We start from the raw sequence: 22,530 nt of genomic DNA, 5'->3' as shown, positions 1-22,530 counted from the left end.
GTTAGACCTCACAAAAACTGATCTGAACTTCAATTGACGAGAACCTGTAGGACACGACCTCAGCTGGACTCGAATGACTCTTCTGTAGGTTTACTATCCGATTTACTGTACTTCAATTACCAAATGTATTCTAGAGCTGCTGTAATATTACCTTGTTACTCTTCTTACATTCACCAATTCAATACCGTTTACATTTTTAGTGTGAGCTTTGTAAATTTCTGTTGATTGTAAGTGAATCATCTACTCTTTCAAACTCATTTTTACCACCGTCTCAGTAAATTCTCCAGTCATTGTTCAATTAAAGATGTTGATGAATCGGAGGAAGAACAGTATTGTATCTTTCTTTTGATTTGGGTGAACTAGCCATAATGTCCAGATAAGAAATATGGAAATATACAACAAAGGTCCACCATCCACATAATACATTACAAAAAGGAATTCTGAAGTTTCTTCATAAAAATAGCTACATATCTTGTATCAGCCTTTAAATAATATGAGTCGTATGGGTTTTCAAGCAAACAATAATGTTGAATGCTAAAGAATAGACTGAAAATAAAACAAAATACAATCATTTTCATAAAGTACAAATGACCCGAGTGATTGAAAAGTAGAGAAAACATAAACATTCTGGCTGCTCTCGAATGCATAGATAATTCTTTTGTAAGTCATAATCACACAAACAATCCATATTCTGGCTTTCATAATATGACGCCTAAATCTGAAAAACAAACCAACGTTGACGGCCGCCTACCCTGCCACCACCAACGTCACCGCCAAAACAACCGACGGATATCGTGCCTCTACCCAACATCGGCGATGGCCGCCATCCCTCACCCCAACGCCGACGACGGTACAAACAAACCCTAATTTAATTAGTGTAAATCAATTCATTAATTTAATATAATATAATTAATAAAATTAAAAATTAGAAATATTAATTGATCGATACGAGAATTAGAGTCCATAGTTGTGTAATTTGACGAATTTTATGAGGAAGAGAATTAGAGAGACTTAGAGAGAATTAGGCAAAGGGTATACTATGGAAAAATAATGAAAAAAAGTCCATGAAAGAGTAAAATCCGTCCATGAATGAGCAACTACGTTTAAATGGGTGATTTTTGGTCACTGAAAGCCAATTAGCTATGCCATGTAGGATTTTCAAAACATCCCTCAACTAACCTTTTTACAGTATTGTATAGATTATATTAAAAATATTATCGTATTCATTTTATTAGTTTTTAATTACAAGTACCAAAGAGCAAATTATTTTTAGAAAGTTACAAGTAAAATTAACTTTTTAATTACCTTTTTTATAACCCTAAATAAAGGAGATTCTCAATTACAAGAGCGAATAGCCGAATATGTCTCACGAAATAGAAGAATTTTGTTGATAAATGTGGAAAAATTTATAAAAAATGCTGATGAAATACAACAGTATACCTTTACACCGTGAAAGTTTTTTAATTTTATTTAAATTTTGCTAGAAGCCTTGAGAAAATGCTTACCAACACATTATTTTGAAAACATAATTATAATCGTATAAATTATAAATCATTAATACGATATATATAAAAAGTAAAAGTTATAAATTTGAAGTACTTTGAGGAACTATTATCTCCGCTTTATTTCGGAGGATTTTGAATTAGAAAGAAAAGAGTGAGATGGGGGCAATACCGTCTTTTGCACTGAAAATGTCGTCGATAGTTACTAAAACGTCGTCAATGTTTACAAATATCTGATTTTCATCGACGACATTTTAGTAACTATCGACGGCGTTTTCATTCCAAAAGACGATAATGCCACTTGCACATTAACACTACTTTCTCTTTCTAAACATTTTTCTCTCAAATTCTAGTAATACAAATTAAATTAAAAAAACCAACAACAACATCAATTAGCATGACGGAACTCGAATCACCGGTACGTAAACAAATAAAAAATGTTATAAAATAACGCACATTGACGAGAAAACTTAAAAATTTAAGAAATAGGCAAATAAAGGCAATAAACACGGTTTAAACAAAAAAAATTAACCAAATCACGAACGAAATGTTGAATTTCAACATTCGTCAATGATGCAAACCTTGCGTTTTAACGTTTGCCCTGGAGTGAAAGTTGAAATTCAACATTCAACTATGGACCAAACCTCAAGACCTAACGTTTGCCATGAAAGAAATGTTGAATTTCAACTTTCGACCATGGACCAACCTCAAAACCCTACGTTCAACCACAGAGGAAAGTTGAAATTCAACTTTCGACCTATCAACGTTGAATCCCAATATTAGCACCATGGATAAAAGTTGAATTTCAACTTTCGTCCATGGTGTTCTTCCCCTTCCCAATTGGATACTAATTCGACACAACAATTTCAAAAATCGACACAAAATTCACCCTATTTCGCCAACACCAACACCACAATTACAAACAACAATGAAATAATAAACATACAAACTAATTAACAAGAAAACAATTAAACCTAATTCAAATTAATTAAATTAAATTGGATAAAACCTAAAACAAACAACTAATTCAATGTTGGTGGCGGTAGTGGTGCTAGCGGCGTGCTGGCGTGTGGTAGTCGGCTAGGTGGTGGTGGTGGTGGTGGTGGTGGAAGTTGGGTGAATTTTGGAGGATTTTGAATTAGAGATAAAAGAGTGAGATATGGGGACAATACCGTCTTTTGCACTGAAAACGGCGTCGATAGTTACTAAAATTTCGTCTATGTTTACAAATTGGGTTTATTAATGTAACACCCTGATAAGGCTAAAATCGTATCACCTTAATCAAAGTAAACCTAAACTACTACTAACAAAATAGCTAGCGGTAAGTCAGGGTCGAATCCACAGGGAGGCGGTGATTATCTAAAATGTTTATATTTAAATCTGTCTTAAAGTAACCATTTGTGGGGGTTTGTTTTGTTTGTATGCTAACCAACTAATTGCAAGTAATTTAAAGGGCAAATAACAATAATATTAAAGGTCTAGGATTTACGGTTCACTAGGTCAATTATATGGGGTCTATTAATCAATTGCTAGATCTGTCAAGCTGTCTAAGGTCATTAGATCGGTCGACTCTATTATGCCCTTTAGATCGATTCTAACATGCGGTCGCTATAATTAGATACAATCTATTTGATTATCGAAGCCTATATTAATTCTAACCCGGTCGGTGAAAGGATTAATTCGCTACACTAATTAACAACTCAAGCCTAAGTTAATTAACTAGAATAAGAACAATAATCAAACGATAACTTATATGATTTCCCTAGCAATTAATCAATTTTCTCCTTTTAATTAACCTAGATCCCCTTCATCCTAGATGAGGAAATTAGCTACGCATAATACAAAGAATAACAATAATAGTAATGGAAAACATGATGAACAATAATAAAGATAAACAAGTAATTGAAATAATAATTGAAGAAAGATTAGAACAATACCGTAATTAAAGGCAATAGATCCGAACAATAATTAAACTAAACTAATTATTTGAGAGAGTTTTCTAAGGTAGCTATACTAAACCTATGTAAAATAAGGCATCCATAACCTAGGGTACGAGTTTTGGTATTTATAGTAGTCATAACCAACTTAAGGAAAGTTGCGGGAATTATAAAACTGGAAGGTTCCTCGATCGAGCCAAGGTGGACTCGATCGAGGAACCACTTCCTCGATCGAGTCAGGCCTGGCTCGATCGAGGCACCAAAGTTCAAGAACACCCAACTCTCGACATTGCAAAGTTTATTGATTAGGTTGGTTCCTCGATCGAGTCGAGAGTGACTCGATCGAGCATGAAGTTCCTCGATCGAGCCAAGGTTGACTCGATCGAGGCACCAATTTCCTGCTTCGCGCACTGAACTTCAAACGATCGCCATTTCTTCATTACTTGTCAGAAACAAGCGATTTTTGCGGCGTTGGAAAGATAAGAAGATAAGCTTTCACCTCCAATTGGAATCACTTGAAAAATCTATTGTAGAACTCGAGATATGGCTCTTCAAAGTAGGCACTTGTAATAAGAAGCTCTTTTCTTCGTGTTTTCTTCTTAACTTCTCTTCCTTCATTCTTATGGATTCTCGTGCCATGCTTCGTGTATCCCTTCATGCCCACTCCGCGATGTTCATTTCATTCCTTTGCTCCTCAAATGCATCATTCCTGCATCAAACATCAAAAGGCGGAAGTATCGACATTCTAACTTAAAAGGCATGTAAATGCTATAAACTAGCACGAAAATCGTATCAAAAGCAATTAAGGGGAGGCATAAATATGTATATAATTATGACTCATCAAACTCCCCCAAACAATATTTTTGTTTGTCCTCAAGCAAAGCAACACACAATACAAAAGGCAATCATACAAATGGCAAATAAATAACTCAGAGCTAATGTTGATGCACATACAAATCCCAAGCTATCCATATCTTGTAACAAAGCAATGACTAAAGTGTACCAATAAAACAAATTCAAAGGTACGGGAAATAGAAAACGTAGCTCAAGTCTCAAGTTACCATACTAGATACAAATGCCAAATACCTTTCGATCTTGCAAGATAAATTAGTCGGATTCTCGCGGATTTACTCATGCACTCATAAGTATATAGGGTGAGTTATATGTGAAGATAGAAAGAAGTAGAAACACTCACTCAACTTATGAAACATGCATGCAATCTAATGTGATAGGGATTTCCCCAACTAATATGCAATCATCATATGTAGACAAAAGTACATGTATCAAGGACAATAAGGGTGGCAAATGGGTTAAAGGAATATAAGTGGTTTATGCCAAAACACGTTATGGATATGTGGAGCTAAGACGGTAGTCGCAGCGCTAACCCAAACCAAATCTAAATCTTAAAATAACAAATGAACCCAACTTAGAGAAATGATCTCAACTTTACAACATATGAGAGCTAACAAACTACTCTCCAATTATACATTAGACTCTAACAACCATCTTTTCGATCCTTGACAAAACCAAATGAAGCAATCTCTCTTCTTTTTCTTTTCTCTTTTTCAATATTTTTCGATTTTTTCTTTTTTCGATTTTTTCTTTTTCTTTCGCTTCATATTTTTCTTTTTCCAACACAAGAATACAACACAATCGCTAAAAGTATTTTGCTATACCCACATGACAACAATAAGTCCCAACCCAACCATAATAGCAAAATAAACATGATAAACAAGCAATCAATCGATCGTCCCGAAAAGGTAGGCAAATTCTTGGATTGTAGCTCATAGGATGTAATTAATATTGGCTACAAGGGTTCAAACGGGCTAACAAAAGGTAATGTAAGGCTTATTTGAACAATAAGAATCGTCTATACACATGTACTTAGTCAAATGAAAGCAATAAAAGTATTAAGAAATCAATCACACTTATGCAATTTGATATTACACATTCCACAAGGAGAAACCACACTCAAGCCTAATTGACAATGAGACCAGTTTATTGATGTTCCTGGCCTTGGAAGCTCTATAGACCTCAGAATTTAAGTAGTTTACCAACGTAATTATGTCAAATCTAATCAATATAAGGCATGTCAAATACGGTTAAGACTTGAATTATGAGCTTTGTTTTCATGGCTAACGAGTCAAAACAATGTACATGAACAACTATATGGGATTCTAATGCAAAAACAATGCAATTTAGCATCATTGTTATCTAATTCACCAAGACTCGACTCAAAATAAAGGAAAAGACATGTTTTTGTGTTTTGAAATTTTTTAATTTTTATGTATTTTGATATAAAAGCACACAACAGAAATAAATCACACAACATAAATAAACTCCTCGCCCAAACCTAAATGTCACAGTGTCCCCATTGTGACGCCTACAGCATAACAATCACACACAAATCCAGCAACCTAAAGGACACAACTAACAAAAGGAGTGGAAAAGAAATAGATAATACAATTAAAGAAGGTACAAGGGAAGAGAATACCGGGTAAGAGCTTAGAATTTCCCCCAAACCAGCTGCAAAAATAAGGGAAAATAATTAACCGTGCAATTCCTATCATCGTCTGGCTATGAAATAAACCCAAAAGCGTGGTTACTCGATCGAGCCTCGTCTTACTCGATCGAGGAACCATCTGGACGAGCAACTTCCTGCATTTAAAATAAATCCGCACACGAATCATAATCAATACAAGTTAAAGCTCGTAACAGTAAATCAAAAAGTAGTGCATGTGCTACACACAAGCATAAGTAGCACCAATAAAAAGTCCAAGCAAAGAATAAAAACAATGAAAAATGTCCTGGCTCATCAAACTCAAAGTCTAATATAAAATATGAACAATGTTCATCATTCTTCATGTCATCTTCACTTGGTGAGAGATAAGGCACTTCTTCCATCATAGAAGCTTCATCAAAGGCTTTGATTGGCTTCTCTTTGAATATTTCTGCCTCTAAAGCATCCAACTCAGCTTCAATGTCAACATTCTCATCACAAACAGAAACCACCTCGGGGAGGGTTCATATCCATATATCAATCTCTCTATTTCATCCACTTCCTTGCTCCATAAATATGACGCATCAGCAGGGGCGTCAGGTGGATTCCTGTCAAAACAGAAAGCAAGGCAATCATCAAAAGTAGGATCAAGGACATTAATCATATGACAAGAAGCTTTTAAATTAGGAGGACGTGATGCTTTGTGAAGACCAAAAGTGATAGTATCCTCTTCAATGTTGAACGTAAGACTCCCATGTCTAACATCTATAATCGCCCCTGCAGTATGCAAGAATGGTCGTCCTAGAATAATAGGAACACGAGAATCTTCAGCTATATCTATCACTACAAAGTCGACTGGAATAAAAAAATTTCCTATCTTAACTGGCACATCCTCTAAAATACACATAGGGTGCTTAATAGACCTGTCAGCCAGTTGAATAGTCATGTTAGTACATTTAAGCTTAGTCATGTTTAATTGCTTGCAAATTTTATACGGCATGACACTAACGCTCGCTCCTAAATCACATAAAGCATTGTCAATAGATAAAGGGCCTATAGTACAAGGAATAGAAAAACTCTCTGGATCCTTAAGCTTAGGTGGAGAATTGGCTTGCAACACGGCGTAGCATTCATGAGTGAACGCGACAGTCTCCACTTCATCAAAAGACCGCTTCTTTGACAAAATTTCCTTTAAGAACTTAGCATAAGCCGACACTTGAGTTACCAATTCAGTAAATGACACAGTCACTTGAAGATTTTTCACTACCTCCATAAACCTTCCAAACTGCTTGTCCAACTTAGACTTTTGCTGACGATGCAGAAAAGGTAGTGCTATGGTAATGGGCTTGGCTTTATTATCAACTTTCGAAACACCGTCAGCTGCCAGGAAGGATCCTCGATCGAGCCTTGGTAGGACTCGATCGAGCACGGAAGTTCCTCGATCGAGCCTGGGAGGACTCGATCGAGGAACCTTAGCAGGTTCGTCCGTTTCGTCTTTTTCTTTTTTATCTTCAGCTCGTGTTTCAACTTCGTCAGCTTCTTTTTCGTCATCACTGAGCTATAAATTGCCCAATCCCTTAGTATGCATATAAGGAACCTCATCTTCATTAATGGGTATATCCGGACTCTTATAAGTAGTACCGCTCCTCAAAGAAATAACATTTACATGCTCATGAGCTTGTTTACCTTGAGGAGGAAGGACGGACTATTTTGAAGGATTTTGAGCCGCCATTTGAGCAACTTGAGTATCCAACATCTTGTTATGAGCCATAAGTTCGGAGATTTGAGCCGTTTGCTTTTGTTGCATCATCAAAGTTTGTTGCAATAGAGCTTTTAACTCCAACACTTCATTACTTGGAGCTTTAGGAGGAGGTTGAAATTGTTGAAAACCTTCTTGATTTGGCCTTTGATAACCTCCTTGTGGTTGATTACCACGGTTTGGAGGGATAACATAGGTACCTTGTTGAGGAACTTGAAAGAAGTTAGAATATGGTATACCTTGCTTGAAAGATTGGAAAGCATGAACTTGCTCAATAGTACTCATACATTTGGCCGCAGTGTGGCCATCTATCCCACATCTCTCGCATGACACTTCTTGTTGAACCATATGAACCATCTCTTGCTTACCCAAAGACTGAGTAGTCTTCAATTCAGCTATTTGAGCCAGTATGGCTTCCAACTGTGCCGCAACCGCACTATCTGAGCCACTTCCTCTCTTACTTCCCCTAGGGTTACCATACTCAGCTGTGTGAGTAGCTATCTGATCAATCAACTTCCAAGCATTACCATCATTGGTGTTATCTTGGAATCTCCCATTGGCGGCAGAATCAAGTAAAGCTCTATGATCATCATACAACCCGTTGTAAAACTGGTTGCAAAGGAACCAAATCTCAAAACCATGGTGAGGGACGGACCGCACTAGTCTTTTGAACCGTATCCATGCTTCATTAAAATCCTCAGTAGGACCTTGCTTAAAACTTGTAATCTGACTTCTCAATGCATTAGTTTTTTGTGGTGGAAAATACCTCTTGTAGAATGCAAGAGCTAGAGAAGTCCAGTTGGTAATTGCGTCGGTCTCCATGTCTAAGTCCCTTAACCACTCAGCTGCATCATCTCTCAAAGAAAAAGGGAAGAGAGTTTGCTTGACCTGATCTTGAGACACCCCAAATCAAAAGGAATAGAACAAAGAATAAGTAACGAATTTCTCCATATGCTTTGCAGGGTCCTCTCCTGATTTTCCTCCAAATAAATTCCTCTCTATCAAGCTTATGTAAGAAGGCTTGATCTCAAAAGTTCCCTTATCAGCGGTAGGGAGCTTGAAACCTTTAGGAATAGAATCAACCGTGGGTTCGGAGTGACTTGCTAATGTAGGCATCTTTGGTGTTGTAGAAGTCACAACTACGAAAAATAAGTGTGTCCTCTTCTAAGGACGAGTCTTCTCATGAAAGTATACCGCTCGTAGTCAAGTGTACTCAAGTCTTCCACTTGACTTACTTCTCTTTGAAATTTTCGTCAGTAGCGAAAAGTCTTTTCCGCTCGGGATCAAATGGTAGGATCTCTAACCCGTTAGACCAGGCATACACGAAAACAACAAGAAAAGATAAAACTGTCTCAAGGAACTGAAGTTCCCTGAAACAAAAGACAAAAATAAACAGAAACAAACAGAACAATTGTTGCCTCCCCGGCAACGACGCCAAATTTGATAAGGCTAAAATCGTATCACCTTAATCAAAGTAAACCTAAACTACTACTAACAAAATAGCTAGCGGTAAGTCAGGGTCGAATCCACAGGGAGGCGGTGATTATCTAGTTTGTTTATATTTAAATCTGTCTTAAAGTAACCATTTGTGGGGGTTTGTTTTGTTTGTATGCTAACCAACTAATTGCAAGTAATTTAAAGGGCAAATAACAATAATATTAAAGGTCTAGGATTTCCGGTTCACTAGGTCAATTATATGGGGTCTATTAATCAATTACTAGATCTGTCAAGCTGTCTAAGGTCATAAGATCGGTCGACTCTATTATGCCCTTTAGATCGATTCTAACATGCGGTCGCTATAATTAGATACAATCTATTTGATTATCGCAGCCTGTATTAATTCTAACCCGGTCGGTGAAAGGATTAATTCGCTACACTAATTAACAACTCAGGCCTAAGTTAATTAACTAGAATAAGAACAATAATCAAACGACAACTTATATGATTTCCCTAGCAATTAATCAATTTTCTCCTTTTAATTAACCTAGATCCCCTTCATCCTAGATGAGGAAATTAGCTACGCATAATACAAAGAATAACAATAATAGTAATGGAAAACATGATGAACAATAATAAAGATAAACAAGTAATTGAAATAATAATTGAAGAAACATTAAAACAATAATACCGTAAATAAAGGCAATAGATCCGAACAATAATTAAACTAAACTAATTATTTGAGAGAGTTTTCTAAGGTAGCTATACTAAACCTATGTAAAATAAGGCATCCATAACCTAGGGTACGAGTTTTGGTATTTATAGTAGTCATAACCGACTTAAGGAAAGTTGCGGGAATTATAAAACTGGAAGGTTCCTCTATCGAGCCAAGGTGGACTCGATCGAGGAACCACTTCCTCGATCGAGCCAGGCCTGGCTCGATCGAGGCACCAAAGTTCAAGAACATCCAACTCTCGACATTGCAAAGTTTATTGATTAGGTTGGTTCCTCGATCGAGTCGAGAGTGACTCGATCGAGCATGAAGTTCCTCGATCGAGCCAAGGTTGACTCGATCGAGGCACCAATTTCCTGCTTCGCGCACTGAACTTCAAACGATCGCCATTTCTTCATTACTTGTCAGAAACAAGCGATTTTTGCGGCGTTGGAAAGATAAGAAGATAAACTTTCACCTCCAATTGGAATCACTTGAAAAATCTATTGTAGAACTCGATATATGGCTCTTCAAAGTAGGCACTTGTAATAAGAAGCTCTTTTCTTCGTGTTTTCTTCTTAACTTCTCTTCCTTCATTCTTATGGATTCTCGTGCCATGCTTCGTGTATCCCTTCATGCCCACTCCGCGATGCTCATTTCATTCCTTTGCTCCTCAAATGCATCATTCTTGCATCAAACATCAAAAGGCGGAAGTATCGACATTCTAACTTAAAAGGCATGTAAATGCTATAAACTAGCACGAAAATCGTATCAAAAGCAATTAAGGGGAGGCATAAATATGTATATAATTATGACTCATCACACCCCAAGTTATAGACAAGAACGTTGTCATGGGGAAAATAAAGAGGTTGTGATATGTTTATAAAAGATTTCACTAATCACTTAGTAATAAAGCCTTGTTCTTTAAGGCTTAAGTGAGAACAAATAATGGTCTAAAGGTAAACATCCCATCTTATTGAGGGTGTGTTACAACGGTGGTGGATCGGGTTGTTATAATTAACCACTACTTTCTCTATGAGACGATGAGAGTAACTTTTAATGCGAGTCTAAAACTCTTATAGTGCTTATAGGCAGACCTTATTTAAGAGCGTTCAAGTGGTGCATGCAACGAAACATGTCCTCGAGATTTAGGGGCCCTTAAATGCCGTTTGCTATTCTAAAGAGACGTGCAAAAAGTACGGTCTAGCCATTCACGGCATGTTATCAGTTATTAATAATGTCTTCACCTATTTCTTTCATGTCTTCGTATTTCTTCCTAACAACTCTGAGATCTACGGCTATCTATATATTTTTTTAAATATTTTACTTTAATTTATAATGTGAATCAACTAAAGAATTTGAGCCAATACTTTTTATACTTTTTAAACTTCATTATCCTTTTAATCTTTTTTTTTTTTGTGGATAACAAGGGAACCGCAGCCGCTATCTTTAACTTTAAGTAGCTATTTAGCCTTATTATTTTAGCTTACAAAGAAGGTGATTTTGTTTAAAATAAATTCTATAATGTACTACGTATTTCTTATTGTTTTAAAGGGGCGAGTTTTAAGATTTTGAACAGCTCCTCCCATAGATTCCCAAACGGTTTTACTTCTAGGGTTTTCATTTAATAGCACACTTTAGAATAAAGCAACGATCCAAAAAAATCAAAAGCCCTTTCCTTCCCTCCCAAGTAAAAATATTATGTAAAAATATACTCTATAAATTTTAATTAAGCCATCTTAAATATATACATAAAAAAATAATTACGGAGTCTCCGATATATAATCTCTCCGCTCTGCTCCGATCATTTATTTATTTTTCCTGCATAGAGGGCATTTAGGCGACTCTAGAGAAAACTAGCATAGCAAAGCAAACCAAAAAGAACAGAAGTCTCAAAACCCTTGTTCCGTTCCCTCCTAACTCCCAAATCAAAAACCTAACTTCTTCACCTTCGTCTTCTCCCTCTCACTTTCTCTCTCTAGAACTCCTGGGCAGCCATGAACTCTCCTATGATCGTTCTCAGTACGCTCCTCCTTCTCCTTCTCTCTCTACACTGTTCTTTTCACTAAATCTTCATTTTATGCCTTTGATTTTTGTTATTATTACTATTTTAATGATTATTTGTTGTTTTTCTTCAATTTTATCATCAATCTATATCGTACATCTATACTTAGGGTTTTACTTGATTTTCAGCAATGCAGAACGATTTGTTTCATTAGCGTCGTTAATTATGTGCTTCAATTTATGCGATGAACTATAGTTTTTGCTTCTAAGATCTGATTTTAGTTTTCGTTTTTACTGTGTGTTTTTTTTAGTTAGGCGATTTGAGATCTTGTGTTTTCGATTTAGTTTCTAATTTATCGCGGTAAACCTAATTGGTTGAGTTTAGTATTACTACAATTTTTTGTATTTAGATTAGTTAGTAGGTTACTTTGTTATACCTGTGCAGCTAGATGAGGTAATGTACTACATCTTTTGAACTTAATTTCGGCTTTTCGGTCTCAAGTTGTCCGATTTTTGATTTAAATTTATAATCAAGGTGTCTGTCTTGACGTTAAAGTGCTCTGTTCAAATTTAGAATCGTGAATCTGTGTTATGCCGTTTGAAATAATGTATAGGCAATAGTAGTTAGAGAAGGAAAAAGAGTTGTGCGCCTTTTGGTGATATTATGGATGTTTGAGAGTCGAGTAGTTGCATTTTTCGCGAGATTATTTGGGTGGTGGTGTGGTTGTTAAGTTATGCCTCTGGATTGTTCGTTGTGGATATTGTTAATATTTATTTGTTTTGTTGATATTCTTTGTTTGGTTTCAATTGCAGAGGATTCTACTAAACGGGAATCTGGTACCAAGGTCCATCATGCTAACATTCGTGCAGGAAAGGTGAGGAATTATTTCCCCTTACTCTAGGTGGGCAACATGGGGTAGCGATTGTTTTGCTTAGAAATTTGATCAAATTTTCTATTGATACCCCTGCCGTTGGGAAATGCCAATAATTTAGTTTGAGGGATGTACGTGAGCGCTACCTAGAGTGAGCTACTTTAAAAACTTCATGATTGTTTCTTCTCAAGCTTGTTTTCTCTCTCTGTTACCTTACATTTGAACTTTGGATCTTGTGCTTATCAAGATCCATAACCTACTTATTTTGACGGGTTGAATTATGTTTGAATCTTTCAATTCTGAATCCATATTTGCTTTGTACTCTTCATTCTTGACAGTCTGTCGCTGACGTAATTCGCACAACGTTGGGTCCACGTTCAATGTTAAAGATGCTTCTTGATGCAGCTGGAGGTGATATATTTTTATTGGCTTTATTCCTGTTAGAAAATCTGAATTAGTTCCTCCAATTTTTTGGAAATGGCCCCTTTGGTTTTTTACACAGAGATGTGGGTCTCACCAATAAAGTAGAGTAGCTTTTATTCCTTAAAAACATGCCTTAAATAGAAATGGCGCAATTTGAAGAATAACGCACAAATGGAATACAGAGTAATTTCAAAGAATTGGATGGGACAGGGGAGTTCATATATCTTATTCCACGTAGCTATGCTCTTTTTCTTAGTATTGACTAGGTGAACTCTATTATCGATTGCCATTGCGTAGTCTGTATCTTACTTTAAAGGAAGAATGCAGTTCCTTTTGATTAATCTTTGGTTTATTGGCTATGAATTTGCGGTTGCTTCTGCTTATAGACGTGCCTATCACATGTATTAGAGAAAGCCAAATTCGGAAGTAACCTGTTGGCCTGTTAGATTATGGTTTAACAAGTTTGTTTTCGTCCGTATTTGTTTCCATCATTGACACATATATTGGCCTTTGAATCTGATTTATTCTTGTTCTGCTGGCGGTTATAGGCATAGTCGTCACTAATGATGGGAATGCTATCTTGCGTGAGTTAGATCTTGCTCACCCAGCTGCTAAGGCATGCTCTTTTCCCTTAACACTCTCTTATAAAGGAAAAACCTGTACACTTGTTTTCCAGTCCTTTTAACATGCAATCCTGTCTTGTTTAATAGTCAATGATTGAACTCAGTCGGACTCAAGATGAAGAAGTCGGAGATGGAACTACCTCTGTAATTATTCTTGGTAAGCACTAATTTGGGAAAGCCTACTCTTAATAGATTTTGACTATGATAGCAAGAAATGTATGAATGCATAGTAATTCATGGATTGGAATTGTTTTGCAGCGGGGGAGATGCTTCACGTTGCCGAAGACTTCATTGACAAGAATTATCACCCAACTGTTATATGCCGAGGTTTTGTGGGCTTCCTTCTTATTTATTTTCTCACCTAATTCTTATGGTTCTCGGTAGTTAAACTGAAAACGTATTTACACAGCCTACACCAAAGCCCTTGAAGATGCTGTGGCAGCTCTAGACAAGATTGCGATGTCCATTGACGTTAGGGACCGTAAGTTCCTATTTCGGGTCATATCTCTACTTGGTTAGAAGTTTTTGTTTACTGCCATAGGACTGTAGTTCTGAGTCATGCTTTTTGAGGGTTTCTGCAGGAGACACAATTTTGGGGCTGGTTAAGAGCTGTATCGGCACAAAGTTCACGAGCCAGTTTGGAGACTTGATCGCTGTGAGTCGTCTTTTTTTTTTTTTTTTTTTCCTGCTTTCTAAACAACTCTAATGATTATCCTCTTAAACGCCCACTTAAGTCTTTGCTGCTGCTGCTGCTCCTGCTCATGCAGTTATTTTCAAATAATTGCTCATTATCTTTCTCCAACTTCCCTGTTTAACTGAATGAGATATTTAGTTATGTCCTTACGTTTGATTTCATATGAATTGGAAAAATCTAATTTGGTTGAATACATGAATTGAAATTCATGTAGGAATTTTCACTTAACGTAAGGGTCCCATGTAAGCAACTTCCTCCATATTGGAGGAATTGCAGTCTGCAGTTCCTAGGTAACTGCAATTCATGTGGTTTATGGTAACCAAGCAACCCAACATTTTGTAAAAATCACATGAATTACAATTTGTACATTTCTTAAAGGGCAACCAAACAACACCACCTTAGTTTTTACTGGATTGTGACTCTGTGTTTCCCTGTGTAATGCTCCTTCCACTTCTCTCCGCCTGCTTCCTCCTCTTCTCCCTTTGAATGCATTCCCCGACTTACAAATCGATACTCCTGCTCTGTGAAAATGTTTAAGGCTTGGTATCAGTTCTTAATCCATTCTAGAGCCATAAGCTCAACGAGATGAATCAGGATTTTAGTTCTTGAAGGTTCAAAAGACGCCGATCTCTAAGTCAAAAAGGGGTTAGGGTCTTATGGATCTCCAGTCACTGGAGTGTCAGTGGAGTGACTGTAGGATTGGATCTGTAGGAGAGGGGTTTTAGTCTGATTTTGGAGTTCTGCTTTTGAGCTTTTCACTTCTTCATTTCTTTGCTAGCGTTCATTGAATATTTCTTATGTATTTCCGTCACCACTCAAGTAAGCGTTTTAGCTTAGTTTTCTGTTTGTGAGAGAGCCTAACAAAGTTCATCTTAGATTCTTGGGCCCAAATGCAATAGTCAATACATTTATTGAACCTTTTCCTATCATAACCAAAAATCTTAATGGGATTTTTTGCAGTTACATCTAGGAGCTCACATTTAAGAGCTGTTAGTCGAGCATAGGTATATATTAGATGATTAAAAAATAGTGTGTACACTTTAAATATTCAATTTTGAATTTTTTTAATAACTTACCACGCCATAGTAAAAGGCAACATATGATGAATTCTGTATTAAGTGATCCTTGGTTTAAAAAGGGTGCTGCTTTATATCGCACGAGTTTTACTAAATATCGCCCAACTTTAGCACAAACTTTCCAATTTTACCCCTAGTATTATTTAATCTCTTGGCCATCACTAAGATTAGTGTTTGAGAAAGCAAGTCGAATTATGGAGATTAATCGTGAGTTTCGTTTGGAAATAGATGAGAAACATTAAAATAATACAAATCAGATAAACTATACCGAAACATCAAATACAAAGCAATTCTTAAAGAAAAAAGAGACAGAAACATAGATAACTTTGGCCATTTAGCAGTTCCAAACTTGTATCATGTCTTCTTAATTAACATATCAATTCCAAAAAGACGGCTTTATAATCTTTAAACGTAGCATTCGTTCTATCCTTTACATGGTGGTGCAAACCCTTACTACTCTTCTAAGCTACACCCCGGTTGACGCCGATCTATCCTAACCGATGGTGAGAACAATCCTGTAGAGCAAGGGACGGCTCCACGGTTGGTTCGTGTGATACGCACGACAACACCTTTACATTTTCGTGTGTTACACACGACAGGGCTTTGGTGCACTCGTGTTAACCGCACGATAGAAGCACGGGTGGTTTGTCAATGGCGCGCGAACCCTCGCCTCCTCCTTCTCTTTGTCCTGAGAAGCATTTACTCCGTATTAATTAGTGTTACTTTAATTTAATCGATAAATTCACCCTTGGGTCAATTACATTTCGTATTAATCTTATTAGATTCTCCTTCGTATTTGTGATAAATCGTTGGCAATTTCATTGAATTGATCAACTCACGGTCCTTCAATCCAAGTTGCGGCGGTTCATTGTCGGGGTTGAGTTGATGAGCGTTCTAGTAACGGTAATTACAATTGACAACGGTATTAAAAAACAGAGTGAGCAATTTACCTTGATTCTCAAAATTATGTCGTTTGGATGTAAATTACTGTAGTTGTTTTTGAAGTAAAATAAAATAGGATGAAAGTAAGGAATGAAAATGGAGGGTTGAACAATGAGAATACGTGGTAGACGGGGAAGGGGTGATGTGAGGGTATTTTAGTCTTTTACACGGGCGATATTAGTAATTTATGGGTGATAAAAAGAAAAAAGTTATTAAAAAAGCGCGCTTTGGGTGCGCCTTTTAGACAAGGCTCACCGCTCACCCAACTATGCAATTAGTATGCACTTTTCATATCTTTTAGACAAGGCTCACCATTTCTTTTCCCCATTATTTCTAACTTTACCCCTTCACATGTTAGCCAACTTGAAAACTCCTAAAAAAGCTATTGTTGCGCAAAAAGGGGCGCGCCTTCGCCTTGGCTCCTTAGCGACTCGGTGCGCCTTGCGCATTATCAAACTAAGAAATGATCTCACATTAACATATCTGGTTCGGCCATTTTTGGTGAATAACTTTTGAGTCATCGAATTACAACCAACCTCCCTCTAGTTTAAGGTCTGTTTCTGTTTCATTAACAATGCCAAAAGTAGAACATGACCAAGTGTGAACAAATTAGACCTCACATATGATGTTCTTTTAAGAGGGGAAGTATACTATTTCCTATTGTCCAGCCTGCATCTTACGGGGCACTCTCAGACATTTAATTATTGATGTTTTTTCGTTAATTGAGTACTTTAAAAGAATATCCTCAACTTTTCCCTCTATTTCGTGCAGGATTTGGCAATTGATGCCACTGCAATGGTTGGTGTGGACTTGGGTCAAGGGCTACGAGAGGTGGATATCAAGAAGTATATTAAAGTCGAGAAAGTCCCAGGTGGCCAGTTAGAAGATTCACAGGTGCTTAGGGGAGTGATGATCAACAAGGATATAGTTTCTCCAGGGAAAATGAGGCGGAGGATTGTTAATCCGCGAATCATTCTTCTTGACTGTCCTGTTGAGTACAAGAAAGGTGAAAACCAAACAAATGCTGAGATAGTAAGAGAAGAAGATTGGGAAACCCTACTAAGAATGGAAGAAGAGTTCATTCAGGACATGTGTGCTCAGATATTAAAGTTTAAGCCAGATGTGGTTATTACTGAGAAAGGGCTTAGTGATTTGGCTTCTCATTATTTAAGCAAAGCTGGTGTCAGTGCAATCAGGAGATTGAGGAAGACGGACAATAATAGAATAGCCAAGGCAACTGGGGCTGTCATTGTAAATAGGCCTGATGAACTTCAAGAATCCGACGTTGGAACTGGTGCTGGCCTTTTTGAGGTCAAGAAAATTGGTGATGATTTTTTTACTTTTATCGTTGACTGCGAAGATCCGAAAGCTTGTACTGTGTTATTGAGGGGTGCTAGCAAGGATCTTTTGAATGAAGTGGAAAGAAATCTTCAGGTTGGTTTTGAACTCGGTGCACAGATTGTGTAACTGATATTTAATTTAACCTATTAATTATGTTTACGAGATATTTAAGATGGTTCATGTTAGGATTTATGGCTTTTTATTGCGGCGTTAGTTTAATCAACCAATGTGTGATCTCGTACAGGATGCAATGTGTGTGGCAAGAAATATTATAAAAAATCCAAAACTTGTTCCTGGAGGAGGCGCCACTGAGCTGACTGTATCTGCAACTTTGAAGCAAAAGAGCGGATCCATTGAAGGCATAGAAAAGGCAAATTCCATTTTTTTTTATCTCAGAAATTAGGGCCTTAGTCTAGCTACACTTTTTAATCTTTCCTTTTTTGATTGTTCAACAGTGGCCGTATGAAGCAGCTGCTTTAGCTTTTGAAGCTATACCACGTACATTAGCTCAGAACTGTGGTGTCAATGTGATTAGAACTATGACCGCTTTGCGAGGAAAGGTTTGCACTTTGTTATCACTTTTCCAGCTGTTGTGTGCTTTATGATTATAAAGATGCGATAGCTGACTTTCTCGAAATTTGCAGCATGCAAACGGTGAAAATGCTTGGGTCGGCATTGATGGAAACTCTGGTGAAATTGCCGACATGAAAGAAAAGAAGGTTTGGGCCTCTTCTCTCTTACTACTATGGAGTAATTAGAACTATGGAGTAAATGAGGGGTCACTTCTATTATACTCCCTCCGTCTCAACAGATTCTTTACATTTGCTTTTGGACACTATTCACAACTCAAGAGAATCTTTAATATTCTCGACAATCTATAAGGGAAAATATTCTCGTCTTTGTGAATACATTAAGCATATCAATTTTTTATCAATGCAAAATGAAAGATATTGATGGTGTAAAATGCACCTCGACAAATGTGAAAATGCAAACTTAAAGAATCTGTTGAGACGGAGGGAGTAGTTCTCAGCAAATGATCCTAAGAAATTAAATTCATGCCTAGATTGCAGTGGCAAATGGGTTCTGTATTTTTGCCTTTCCTAGTTTCTGGCTACAGTCATTTACCACGGCTTAGGATACATGTTCGTAGGCTATCGCGGGGTCACTGCTATCATGCCTTTGACTTACAAATGATCCCGAGAAATTGAATTAGCTAAGAGCATGCGCTTATTCACTCCTAGCAGGCAGCAGACTAACATGTAGTGGCAGTCGGCTTAGTATATACGTATTGCAACATCGCTTTGGTGGCGATTTATGCACTACAATAACGATCAAATTTTCAGCTTCATTTTGACTGTTCTTCTACGATTGTCCTCATGTTTCAGATTTGGGATTCATACACTGTCAAGGCTCAAACATTCAAAACCGCCATTGAATCAGCTTGCATGCTTCTCAGAATAGATGATATTGTAAGTGGAATAAAAAAGAAGCAGGCTCCAGGAGCAGGTCCTCAAAAGCCGCAGATTGAGCAAGCCGATGATGCTGACAACGAACAAATGATTCCGGAATGAGAACTGTGAGTTATGAGGACTGTAGCTGCTAGTTTGTGCGTTAGGCAAGTATCTGTTATGTTGCCATGTTGGCAGCTGAGTGGGCTTTGTGAAGCTATAATTTTGGAGTGACCCTCGTAGAAGGGTCTTTAACTATCGAGTTGTGTTTGCTGACCGAATGTTTTCATTTTATTTCTGTTTGCATTTTGCCTTAGCCTTAATGTAGCTTAAAATCGTTGGTATTGGGATTATAAGTTTAGATTAGAAGTGGATATTTGTTGTGTGATCCATAACATATTTCAATTATTCCTTGGTTCTTTCTATTTCTTTGATTTGTTTCTAGGTTGTGGGTCACTGTTAATTCATTCCATTTTCAGCCCAAAAAGTACTAGTTGCACTACCACCACCATCTGCAGTTCATTTAACCGATGAATGGCTAGCTGCCAAGCGATTTAGCGCTTTTGAGCGATATTGAAATGTTTTTTTTTTCCAAGTCTACTTGATCCATTTTTTATATACACTCTTTTATTATGTTAATTTGAAAAGTTATTTATTAGTGAGCATTATTTTAAAATAATTGAATATTGCAACTGTATTATGGTACCCCATTGGCCTATTTGGCCATAGTAACATGATCAAGGATATGGAGCGTTATGCCGTTGTCCTTTACTTGGCATCTGGAGTGAAGACGCATACGGCATACCATTTATGCTGCTTTGGCCGTTTGTTGATCATCAATTTATTCCTCAGTTTGGAAGATTAGTACTACTTAGTAGAGTAGAGACAAGAAATAATGGTACATTTGGTATCATCCATGTGATGTCAAAGATATTGTATTCGCTGCCGACCATGCTGTGATACTCTGTACATCACATGAGGAGAAGAAATACCGACGAATGATTGGGACGGAGAGTGTAGATGGTAGTTATTACATACCAATATTTGTTTACCTTTGTATCTGTCACGAAGACAGGGAAATAGATAGAAAAAGACAAAATAAATTGAACACGAGGATAAAAAATAACTTACTCTCTTATTTAAAACGAAAACGTAAAGAAATGATTCATACATTTAAATAAGGAGATGTGAAGAATTAACTAGGACAGAGGTCGGGGAATACATAAGGCTTGTTTGAATGAGGTGTTAGAGGGAAGGGAATATGGAGCCCTCGTTCAAATTTGAATGATCAAAATCGCTCAACAAAGAAGATATTTGAAGGGAAATTACCTTCCAATGTTCTCCATCCCTTCCCTTTTTCTATACTTTTGAGATCCAAATACGCAATTAAGCTACATATTGATTTATTTTAATTTTACTTTTATGTTTTAGAGTTGTTACTTTTTTAAAATTACTTCCTCTAGATTATTTTAAATTGATTTAAATTTTAATATTGTATTTCAATATATGTGTTACATTTTCCAAATTAGTGACACCGTTTGAGACAGTTGCCTAAAATATATGGTTATTCGTCAATATCAACATTCGCTAAAAAGTGCAAACAAACATGACCTAACTCAATCTAAACACTTGCACAAATTAAGATACGACCTTCCCTAATTCGCTCGTAGCACGAGAATGATCTGACACACTTTTTTGGTACATTTTCTTTTAACAGTTATATAGACATTTAAAAATCTGTCATGTCCGTTCTTCATCTTTTAAAAAAACAATTTTGGTATATTTTGTTTTGAGACTCATCATTTTCAACCATTCTTATTTGCGACTATAATACTAATAGAGTCATAATGTCGTATTGTATGTATGGCCGAGTCCAAGGCTCGTCTTGAGTCGTAACCCTAAGCGATATGTACTATATATTGATATGTCGTATAATGGAAGAGACAAGCTATCGTTTACCAATCTTAACATGGTATCAGTGTATCCAAACATAACAAAATTAAAATCATAAAAATTTCAACCCTAGCCGTCATGACTAACGGCGAAGGTAGCTCTAAAATCGATGCCTCTTCCCCGTATTTTCTCGGTCCTCAAGACCGTCCAGGCGATTCCATTACTTCGACTCGTCTTACTCTTACCAATTTCGATGATTGGGCACACGATGTTAGTGTCGCTCTCAAATCTCGGCGAAAATTTGTGTTTGTTAATGGCACAATAACCGAACTCAAGCCTCCATGTACGACGGATGATTGGGAACTATTCATTCCATGCTTGTATCATGGCTGTCACACACGATTTCCCCTGAAGTGCGTACACTACTTCCGAAATACAAGAACGCCAAACGATTGTGGGACGATCTCCATGACCGTTTTGGTGTCGTTGATGGGTCTCGTATCCAACAGCTTAAATCCGCTCTTCGTGACTGCCGTCAGACCGAGAACATGTCGGTGGCCGTTTATTATGGTAAGCTTTGCAACTTTGGGACGATTTAGACTCTCATGAACCCCTATTATTTCGTGCAATTGCTGTGATAAATGTACTAGTGGGACACAATACGCGGCTCGACGCGATTCTGATCGACTGCATCAGTTCTTACTTGGTCTTCTGCCGACCCCGTACTCTTCTCTTCGTTCTGTTATTTTGGCTCAGGTACCTTTGCCCTCTATTGCTCGGGCTTTCAATATGATCTCTCAAGAAGAACGAGTCAGAGGTATTGATTGAGCCAATGACTCGGCAACTGAAGTTTCCACATTCAATGTCAAACCACGGTTTGATTCTCGCCAGCCGCCTAAAGACCCGTCTCAAATGACCCGTACTAAACGACAACAATTGCGGTGCAATAATTGTAATCGCAAAGGATATGATCGAAGTATGTGCTTTGATTTATTGGATGAAATACCCGAATGGTGGTATGAATTGAAGGGCATAAAACATCCAGGCTCTCGTGGTGGTAAGGCTAGTCGTGGCCGTGGGGGAGGGAGAGGCAGCTCCTCGCGTTCTCGGGATGAGGGAAATACCCATGTTAACTTAAGACATTATTAAGGTGGATTACCCCATTGAAGAGGTTCATTAACAGTCTTACTAGTATTAGTCCCGCGTATGCATGTGCGCGGTAGTATTTATAGATCTTTTAGTTTATAATGTATTATTTATAAATTTAGAATTAACATATTATAAATTTTTCATATTTTTTTTAATATGATGATAAAAAATTGAAATGGAAAACTAATCAAAAGAATTGAGTAAAGCCATAAAATGTG

The 22,530-nt window shown here is 37.1% G+C and overlaps 1 protein-coding gene across 1 annotated transcript; it reads left to right on the top strand.

The window, feature by feature from the left end:
- The first annotated feature begins 11,626 nt into the window (after positions 1-11,626).
- On the top strand, positions 11,627-19,695 carry LOC141647396 (T-complex protein 1 subunit gamma). The gene is made up of 13 exons (XM_074455548.1): positions 11,627-11,869; positions 12,665-12,726; positions 13,062-13,134; positions 13,695-13,762; positions 13,857-13,926; positions 14,028-14,096; positions 14,179-14,250; positions 14,351-14,424; positions 17,253-17,915; positions 18,067-18,192; positions 18,278-18,382; positions 18,467-18,541; positions 19,208-19,695. The coding sequence occupies exons 1-13, from the start codon at positions 11,845-11,847 to the stop codon at positions 19,391-19,393; spliced, it is 1,668 nt and encodes a 555-aa protein (XP_074311649.1). The 5' UTR covers positions 11,627-11,844; the 3' UTR covers positions 19,394-19,695.
- The last annotated feature ends 2,835 nt before the right edge of the window (positions 19,696-22,530 follow it).

This window comes from Silene latifolia, chromosome 3 (genome assembly GCF_048544455.1).
Source record: "Silene latifolia isolate original U9 population chromosome 3, ASM4854445v1, whole genome shotgun sequence".
In the NCBI taxonomy this organism is placed as follows: Eukaryota; Viridiplantae; Streptophyta; class Magnoliopsida; order Caryophyllales; family Caryophyllaceae; genus Silene; species Silene latifolia.
This window is presented reverse-complemented; position numbering and strand designations above follow the sequence as displayed.

What these genes read in the sequence shown, in the direction of transcription:
- LOC141647396 (XM_074455548.1), top strand. Translation starts at nt 11,845, where the DNA reads ATGAACTCTCCTATGATCGTTCTCA. An exon ending in GCTTCTTGATGCAGCTGGAG is followed by an intron (nt 13,135 to 13,694) that starts GTGATATATTTT and finishes TGGCGGTTATAG; the next exon opens with GCATAGTCGTCACTAATGAT. An exon ending in TGACCGCTTTGCGAGGAAAG is followed by an intron (nt 18,383 to 18,466) that starts GTTTGCACTTTG and finishes CGAAATTTGCAG; the next exon opens with CATGCAAACGGTGAAAATGC.